Here is a 9,837-nt window from a genome sequence, read left to right on the forward strand (position 1 = left end):
AGAACAGCATGAACAAAGACCTGAGGGATGGGATGCCTGGGTGGCTCAGTGATTGAGCATCTGCCTTCAGCTCAGGTCATGATCCTGGGGTCCTGGGATCAAGTCCTGCATCATGCTCCCTGTCTGCTTCTCCCTCTGCCTATGTCTCTGCCTCTCTCCCTGTATCTCTCATGAGTAAATAAAATCTTTTCTTAAAAAAAAGGAAGACCTGAGGTGAGCAAACATGCACTTTCAGGGAACAGCAAGTACAGGGACTGGGAACAGCAACATTTCAAGGTGGGCAGAAGCAGAGGAGAGAGGAGAGTAGACAGGAGATACATGTAAATTTGCTTAAAACTCTAAGTTACTTCTCACTTCCTCATGACAATTTGTGTCTAAGCTGCTTTCGCTAAGAAATAAGCTTTCCAGTATATTTTATAGCCACCCCTCCCCCGGAGTCATAAGCAACCAAAAACACTGTCTTGGGAAAAGAACATAAGCTCTGGAGTCAAGACCAGGGTTTGAGTAATGACTCAGCCAAGTGCTAGTATCCCAAAGAAACATTGAGTCTCAATGTCCTTATCTGTAAAATGATCGTTAGATTGACATGATTGTTATGAAGAGTAAACAAGTATATTAGTAAAAATGGCTAGAAGTACTGCACACATTGAGTATTAATGTGTACATAAGACTCATCTCTGACCTGAAAGGAGAAAGCCCAATGAGCTGAAGATTCTTAAAAGGGAACCACAAATTAGTCTAGAAAGTTGGAGAGAGAAGCAAACAAGAGAAAGAATCTAGACACTCTACCTCAGGGAATAAAAAAGAAAAATTGATAAAATTAACCTTGATTTTCATCCGTTAGCTTGATAAACATCGAATTGTGCTACTATTAAATATTCTGCAATCATTTCAGTGTGGACAAGGAATTGGTTTCAAGTTGTTCCGTATGTTTTTCATTAGAGGTCTTCAAAAGCTTTCAGAGGTAAACACCGACTTAATATGCTTTAGCAAACTAAGCAATTTTGAAAGTTTTGCATGGGAAACTTAATCCAAGAAATTATTTCAGTAATAGGAACCAAAATTTACTGAGCCCTATTATGTCCTCTGTGCTTTCTATGTCCTATCTCTGATCCTCATGCAATGTTTCTAAGATTAACAGATAAGGGTGGGCTAAGAGAGTTTTACTAACTTGGCCAAGGTCACACGTGTAGAAAGTTGGCAGAGTGGGACTGGGAACCCACATTTGAGAGACTCCAAAATTCACAGCCATGTCTTGCTTTTGCTCTGAAGGAAGATCCCACAGAAAAGGGGCCCATGACCAAACCTGGGCAGTCCTAGAGGGCTTTCAGGAGGACGTGATGTTTGAACAGAGTCTCAGAAAGAAGAATGGGAATCTTGAAGGCAGTTAGCAGAGTGGTTATGAAAGGATAGGAAACAGGGAAGCTGCAGGAAAGGCCAATAATAAAGGACTGATGGCACTTTATGTCTTACAAAGTACTTCCACGTGCAAGTTCCCATTCTATTTCCAGGAAAGAATTTCCATCTTTCCCATCTAATAGATATAAACAAGTCATATTGGAGGTACAGTGATTTGCTCAAGGACACAGAAAAAGTAAATGTAGCACCAGAGCTCAAAGTTGGCTCTCCAGTTGCTGGATCCTGGGCTCACACTCTAGTGCTGTGGCAGCTACAAACGAAAAAAATCTTCATTACATATTTTCCATTATTACCTCATTTCTAACTTTATCATATCTTCCCTACCCTCATTGTTTTCTGTGTCAGTTACTTCATCTACTTCTTTTTCTTTCATTTTATCATCATGTTGCACATATATGTGTAGGCTTGCTCAAACTAATTTTCAGTGAACTAGGGCATAAACTGATAAAAACTTCAATGCCCACAAAAAAGAAATTGTGTTGATGTTTTATATTCCCATCTAGTTTTGGGCTTTAGGAAACCACACCTTTATCCAATTGTGATGTTAAGGGATATAGAGTCTTGCAGATTGTTAACTTCATCGAATGCTCCAACAGAAACATGTCTGCGTGTTGCTAGTCTTCTTGATCATGATTTTCCATGACTATTTTTTTTTTTCTGTAAAGGAGACATGGCCATGACTGGACATTCAGACTGGTTCTTCACTGGTTTTTCAAGGCTAGTGGATCATGAGGGTCCTGTAGGATTTCTCACTATGATAAGCCTTCCCACTGCAGCCTCTTCCACTGCCATCACATCTTGTCCATACCATTCTAGGGTTATGGGTATTGTACGAGTCAATTTGGGACCTCATTCAGGGTTCTTAACTCAGTTAATTGCATGTCTTTTCTGTTTTATCGGGCTCTAGCCTTCAAGTTCCCTGGGTCTTGGTTACATAAATCACCTCAAATCCTGTTTTGGAACAAGGTATGGTATAAAAAAGAGAGTGAATGCACTTCCTGGGAGGATAAGGAGTCTGTTTACAAATGGTACAGCACTTCTGTGCAAAATTAATGATTTCCTGCTTATGAAAATTGCATATGTTAATCTATTAGGTGCTGATATAAACAATAAGGTGTGTAGTTTCAACCCAAGGCTTTGGAACAAAGGTTTCTTTTTCTTTTATCTAACCACCAGAGAGGATATGGATTCTCGAGAAATCTGAGGGAGCCCTGAGGGAGGCACTTTAGGGAAGCAGTTATAAGCACACTGTATAATGAGCCAGATGGATCCATATTTGACTCCCAACCTTGCTTTTAATGGCTGTGAGCCTCTGGACAAGTTGTTTATCCTCTATGAGCCATAGTTTCTATATCTTTACCTTCTTTAGAAGGTTGTTTAAAGATTAAATAAGACCCAGTATATAGTGAGGGTTCAGTAAATGTTAAGATTATCACTGGGATAATTTCTTTGAAATAACAATTTTAAAACTTTGAATACAAAATGATGGTGGACCTTACATGGTCATAAGGCACAAATAATGAACGAAATGGAGTGATCAGAGTTTCCACTGAGGTCTTGTTTTTCACTTTTTTGCAGTGTGATTTCACTGGGCCGAAAATTAGGCCTCTAACTGTGGATACAGCCTGCAGCTATGGGCTTAAATGAATGAATGACTGGAGCATATTCTTGTGAAAGTAATTTAATTTCCCTGTATCTTATTGTCTGTTCTGTAGAAAATTAACTCATGGAAAACTAGTGGTTTCGGAAAACCCTCTAGATAGAGACTGGGTTTCCAGTCATGCTTATGTTATTCTATGAACATGAAGAGCGCTGGCTGTATAATGACTCATATCCCACGTCCTGCTGTTGGTGGCATTTACCCACTGATGAAATGTTTCTGTATTCCTGTCATGAAGCCCTTGAAAGAGCCATTGTCATCGAGGTCTAATCAGAAGTGAATGGGCACATTGGCAGGACGTAATGCTGGTGTGCTCTGCTTTAGAGAAGACCATTTGCCCACTAATTTTCAGATTGGTGTGAAGAATCAGAGGAAATGATTCAGTGAAAGACTCCAGGGACTCCTCTGCCTGGAGTTTGGCTTTGGTAGGAATGGTTACTGCTCCCTGGTTGCTTGATTCATGCTTGTCCCATTCAAAAAAAAAAAAAAAATATATATATATATATATATATATATATATACTAACAGAGAACAGTGATCAATTAAGAACAAAAATATGAATTACTAACAAGGGGAAACATTCACTCTTCTTACCTGTAAGGATTTGGAAATAATGACACTCACTCCAAAGCAAGGATAGTGGAAAATACTTAATAGCAGACTGAGTTGCTTTAATAGCTAAATTCTGGGTGTAAAGTGCAATACAAGCCACACACACACAATGTCTGACACACAACAGACTTAGCAAGTTATATTGAACCGAGTGAATGAAAAAGAGAAGGAAGGATGATATTAGCAGAAAGCTGGGATGCAGGAAACTGGATAGGATTCCTAGTTTGAATGACACTAGACAGGTCTCTTAACCTAAGCCTCAGTTTCTCATCTGGTAAACAAGCAATGTCCACCTCCTTGGTTTGCTGTGAGAAATTGAACAATGCAGTTTGAGAGCTATATGGTTAAAAGCACCTGACAGTCATAAGACCTGGATTGTAGAGTAGGCTCAGTTCAATATAATTCACTCAAATATTTACTGAGCACTTATTACTTGCCCGGCATTGTATTCCAGGTGCTGGAATTGGATAAAAGATTAATAAGACAGCTAGGTTTGTTCCTTGTATAGGGCAACTAGGATGGAGGCAGACCCAGATTCTGAATCCTTACACTTTTATTTTACCTACATTCAGAAGAGGTCCCCCAGACTCCCTGAATGAGTTGTCCCAGTCCTTGCCCTCAAGAAACCCAGATCTATCAGGGGAGACAAACCCATAAACCAAAAATTCCAAAGCAGCACGCTAAATGCAGCCATGGCGGTACATAAAGTGGGGGGTGTGGGGCTGTAGAGGGGGAGTTGGGTAAAGGGTCCTGAAGGGGATCCTGTCTGGCTGAATTATGGAAAATAAACAGGAGTTCCTACAGAGAGAAAAAGCAGAGGAAGGGCATTTCAGATCCAGGAAGCATTACATGCAAAGAAAGCCAAATAAACAGGAAGTTGCTAGTCCCAGGTTCTGTCATTAACTGGCTTTATTTAACTTTTATGGAATTTCCTCAAGTCTCTCTGGGCTTCCAGTTTTCTCGTATTAGAAAATGAAGGTTGTTGAGCGGAGGGTGATGTGTGGAATGAGGCAACAGGTTTTCTGTAAGGGTCTTAAAAAAAAAAAAAAAAAAGAGTTTGAAGATTTTATTCATGAGAAAGGCAGAGACCCAGGCAGAGGGAGAAGCAGGCTCCCCGCAGGAGGCCGGACGGGAGCCTCGATCCGAGGACCCCGGGGTCACAACCTGCGCGGAGGGCAGGCGCTCAGCCCCCGAGCCCCCGCTGCCCTGGAAGGGGCTTTCTAACTGGTCCCTTCCTGCCGAAGCAGAGAGAAAAGGGGTAACCTTGGGAACAATAAGTGTTATTTTTACGGTATGAGCAGAGGCCCCACCTTTTATGACCCAACATGACAGGCTGCGTCCATCCAGCAGTTCTGCCCTGCTCACCCCCGGCCCCAGTACTGCGGGCCTGAGCGCGCCGGGGACGAGGGGCCACCGTCCAGCAGGGGGAGCCGCGGGAGCGCACGGGCACCGCGGACCGGACCCCGCACGGCGGGCGCGCGGAGGCGCTGCGGGAGGACCAGGGCCTCAGCTCCCAGCCAGAGGGAACTTCCCTTCTCCCGGAGCCGCCAGCTGCCCCGGGCAGGGCAACGTTTCCCAGGCCGGTGTACGGGGCGCCCCCCGCGGAGCGGACGCGGCCCGGGGGCCACGGGGGGTCGCAGCGGGCAGGGCGGGCTCGGGGGCGGGCGGTGGAGCGCCCGCGGGGGCTGGGCCCGGGCCGGCTGGGCGGGACTCGGCCGCCGCTATAAGACGGGGCGCCACTGTCCCCGCCCGGGGGCTGAAGCTGGCGCGCCCGCCCGGACCGGAGGCGCCGGCCTGCCCTGGCAACCCGCGCCCGGGGTGGCGGCAGAAGACGGGAAAGGTCTGATTCCGGGTCCCCCGGTGCCTAGTACCGGTGACTGGAAGGCGGGCAGGCCTGGGGGAGCGGGAGAGCTCGGCCCGGATGGCCGTCCGTGCCCTCCGACGGCCCGGGCGCTGCCGCCACTCCCCGGGGGGCCCCGGGCGCCCACACTCACCGACTTCTCTCCCCGCAGGAGCGCTCCCCGCCACGCCGGTCCCGCAGCCTCCGACCATGCGGCTCCTCGGCAAACTCCGCCCCGCCCCCGCGGAGCCCGCTTGCTCCAACGTGCTCACCCCGGCGCGCATCCCCGAGTTCTGCATCCCGCCGCGGCTGCCCCCGCCCTGCGCGCCCGAGTCTCCGCCTCCCGCCGCCGCCCTGCCCCGGCGCTGCGCCGCGGAGCCCGACCTGTGGCCGCGGGGACCCGACGCTGCGGCCGGACACACGGACTGGGACCCGCGCTCGCAGGCCGCGCTCTCGCTGCCGCACCTGCCCCGCGGGCGCACCGCCTACGGCTTCTGCGCGCTGCTCGAGAGTCCGCACACGCGCCGCAAGGAGTCGCTCTTCCTCGGCGGCCCCGGCGCCGCCCCGCCCCCGCCCCCGCCCCCGCCCCCGGGCGCAGCCCCGGCCGCCGCCGCCCCCGCGCTCCCCGCCCGCCCCCGCCCCCGCCCCCGCCCCCGCCCGGCGCCGCGCGCGCCCGCCCCGCCCGCCCCGCCGGCCCGCGCCCGCCGCCTCCTGCGCGCCCCCGAAGGGCTGCTGAGCCGCGCGCTGCGAGCCCGGGGGAGCCGCGGCGGGGCCCGGGACGGCCGCGGGGACGAGCCGCCCGCCCGGGCCGGGGCCCCCTCCCCCTCCCCCTGCCCCTGCCCCTGCCCCTCCCCCTCCCCGCCGCCGCCGCCGCCGCCGGGCCCCGACCCGCCGCCCGAGCGCCTGGAGGCCGAGGGCACCGTGGCCCTGGGCCGCGCCGGGGGCGCCCTGCGCCTGGCCGCCGAGTACAGTCGGGCCAGCGGGCGGCTCCGCGTGCGGCTGCTCGGCGCCGAGGGCCGGGCCGCGGGGGCCGCGGGGGCCGCCGAGCCCCGCGCCGTCGGCTGCCGCGTGAGCTTCGTGCTGCGGCCGCCGGGCCAGACGCGCCCGCAGCGCAGCGCCGTGGTCCGGCCGAGCCGCGCGGCCGCCTCGGAGCAGGACGTGTGGCTGGACGGGCTGTCGGAGGAGCAGCTGCGCCGCCTCGCCGTGCGCGTCCAGGCGGAGGAGCGGGGCCGCGGCCGCGAGCGGGGCCGCCTGCGGGGCCAGGGCGAGCTGCTGCTGGGCGCCCTGCTGCTCCCCGCGGGGCCCGGCCTCCGACCGCCGCCGCGCGCCAAGTAACTGCCATGTATTCGTTTTTCTATTTGAAAGCATTTTTTTCTATTGGAAGCATTTTTCTATTGCTTTACTGACATCTCAGTCTTCAGGTGTCTGTTTTTGTCGTTGTTTGTTGGTAGCGAAGGAAAAGTTCTTCTCCGTTCTCAGAATCCAATCCATGTTTGGATTTTTCCAGACCATGTTTACATTCAAAGGCAAAAAAGTATCGGCTTGTGGCTGGAAGGGAGCAAAAGGAACTACACCCTGTCTGCCCTGATTATCCTCCCTGCTTTATGTCAAGGCTAAAAGTCGGTTGTTTTTTAAAGTGGTTCCTTCAGAATCCTGCCCGATGCTGAGAGTCACATTAGCAGCTGCGCGTGATGCCCGTGGCATAGGTTCACGTCCTGTCCTCACTGACGCATGCACATCAGAGCCAGACGTTCTGTAGTAAGGAGACCTTGGTAGGAAAAGGATTTCTTTCTCATTAAGAAAACCGGTTTCTTTTGAAAGTGAAATCTTAAAAAAAAAAAAAAAATGCTAAGGAAAAGAAAAAGGAAGCAAAGGATCTTTCAAAGGATGGTCGTGGGGGGAGTAGATATTCCTAGCATCCCCTTCTTCCTTCTCCAGAAGGGGCCCTGGGAAAATCTTGCTGTTTGAGAAATCTTTTCTGCCTCTGTAAACGTTTGATAATTTTGTGGCATTATCTCCACCTATTTATGTATTATTTAAGTTACATAGTAATTAATGCCTCTGTGATAGGGTTTCCTAGATGAATTGAAACGTAAACCATCAACTTTTTGAGCACTGGATTTAAAGAAAGGGTTTCTTAATCCAATTTATTTTCATTTGTCTATTCAACAAATAGACCTGAGTCCACTGGAAAATGATTGTATCCCGGAGGGTTTGCCCTCCACTGTAGGCCTCTTTGGTGTGGTGGAAAGCACAATGCGGGGCTGGAGGGGGATATAGATTCCAGGCTTTCTTTGGTCACTTGCCAGTTGTGTGAACTGGGGCAGATTGGTTCACGTCCCTGAACCCCATTTTACATCAGTGAAATAGGGGTGTTATACCGGTTTCACCGGATTTTGTAAAAATACAATTTAATATCCAAATGACCCTTAAATACATGTGAAATGTGTTAAGCATACCTGAAAAGACTTGAACTGTACTGGTGAATACATAATGTTCCAGAAAATGATCTCCTGTACTTATTTTTTTTCTTTCCAATTGTTTCTCCCTCGTCCTGGAGTAGAGCCTAGCAGAATGGATAGCTACCTGATATGGAAGATTTATGGGAGCCAGGAGTGGGAATATAGAACCCTTCAGGATTCCTGTGGTAAACATCCCTATGAGCAATAGTTTGTGCTCATTCTGCATCAAAAAGCCCATCAGCACTGATACCAAAATGAGGTTCTAGGTATGAATTTGGTCAGAATAAGCCAATAAAGAAACCTGGATTTGAAACATGATTGCAAAGTGGAAAAATGATCCCTTAGAAATCATTTAATCAAATGACTTCTGAAATTGAGAAAATAGCACAGTGGTGGTGACGTGCCTAAAGTCGAATAGCTAGGGACTGGCTAAGCTCAGGTAAGAACCAAATTGCCCTGACTTCTTCAGAGGACTGACCTCCCTTTTGTTCCCTCATCTTTATTTATTTATTTATTTATTTATTTATTTATTTATTCATTCATTCATTCATTCATTCACTCCTCATTCAACAATGATTTGTTGAACCCTTTCTCTGTGACAGGCATAGTACTAAGCCCAGGGGATGCAGCTATGAAAAAGATGGACAAGATTCCTATTCTTGCAGGATTTAGTTTTAATGGGGGTAGCCAAACAATAGCCAAGTTTGGTTATTACAGATTGTGGTGACCATCATGAACACAGTAAACTACAGAGGGTAAGAGACAAGTGGCAGATGGGATTCTCTCAGAGACAGAGTGGGCAGGGAAGGTCTCCCTAAGACTGGAGGAAGGAATCATACCCAAGAGAAACTTAATCTATACAAATAACCACTTAATGTGTCCAAATGACCCCCTTAATGCATCAAACCAGAATCCTTGATTTTTCTCCTCTCAAATCTCTTTTCCCCCTAGTCTTCCTTATTTCAATAAATGACAATGTCATTCTTCCTTTTTTGCAAGCCAGGAACCTGGAATCATCCTTAGCTTCTCTCTCACACATTCCATTTTTCTTAGGTATAAATGTCTCCTCCTTAGAGTATCCTCCCCTGCCCATCCTATCTTTAAAAACATCACTGTTGCTGTTACTGCTTTATTCCTCATAGCACTTATCACTACCTGGCATTATATTATACCCTTATTTTGTGTTGTTTGTTTACTTCTCCTCCACCAAAAAGTATGCTTTCTAATGCAGGAACTTTGTTGATTCATTGCTTTATTTCCAGGGCATAGAGCAGAGTCTGGCATCTGGTAGACTCTCAATACAATTGATTGAATGTTGAACAAATATAGAAAGAGATGGAATAAACATAGAAAAGTAGAGGACCTAGGACCAGGCCTTGAAACAAATCAACATTTAGAAATTCAATACAGGAGGAACGTCAGTGTAGGAGAAAGAGAAGCAGCAGCCAACGAGACAGGGAAAGACCAGGGGACTATGGAGTCATGGAAGATAAGAAAGTATTCCAAGCAGGCAATGTCCACCCCACTGAAATCCTGCAAGGAAGTAAAGAAAAATGAGAACCAAGAATGCTCACTGGCACTGGCAAGATGAATGAAAGTCAGTAGTGAAGTTGATAACAGTCCTATGAGAGTAGTCATAACAGGAGCTGGACTGGAAGGGGTGAAACTGTGAATGGAAGGTGAGAAAATATACCTGGGAAGTTTTAGAAAAGGGGGAGGGGCTATAGGTAGAAGAAAATATAGAATCAAAGATTTATTTTGTTTTAGTATGAAAGAATCCAACACATGTTTGAAATATCCCAAATAGAAGGAGATGTTGATAGTGACAAGAAAGAAAACCAGAA

The 9,837-nt window shown here is 48.4% G+C and overlaps 1 protein-coding gene across 1 annotated transcript; it reads left to right on the forward strand.

Annotated features, from left to right (window-relative positions):
* The first annotated feature begins 5,361 nt into the window (after nucleotides 1-5,361).
* Nucleotides 5,362-8,040, forward strand: LOC121477291 (C2 calcium-dependent domain-containing protein 4A-like). Its single transcript, XM_041731482.1, has 2 exons — nucleotides 5,362-6,143; nucleotides 6,291-8,040. The coding sequence occupies exons 1-2, from the start codon at nucleotides 5,613-5,615 to the stop codon at nucleotides 6,864-6,866; spliced, it is 1,107 nt and encodes a 368-aa protein (XP_041587416.1). The 5' UTR covers nucleotides 5,362-5,612; the 3' UTR covers nucleotides 6,867-8,040.
* Nucleotides 8,041-9,837: the final 1,797 nt, after the last annotated feature.

The sequence above is a fragment of the Vulpes lagopus genome, chromosome 2 (assembly GCF_018345385.1).
Source record: "Vulpes lagopus strain Blue_001 chromosome 2, ASM1834538v1, whole genome shotgun sequence".
Lineage (NCBI taxonomy): Eukaryota > Metazoa > Chordata > Mammalia > Carnivora > Canidae > Vulpes > Vulpes lagopus.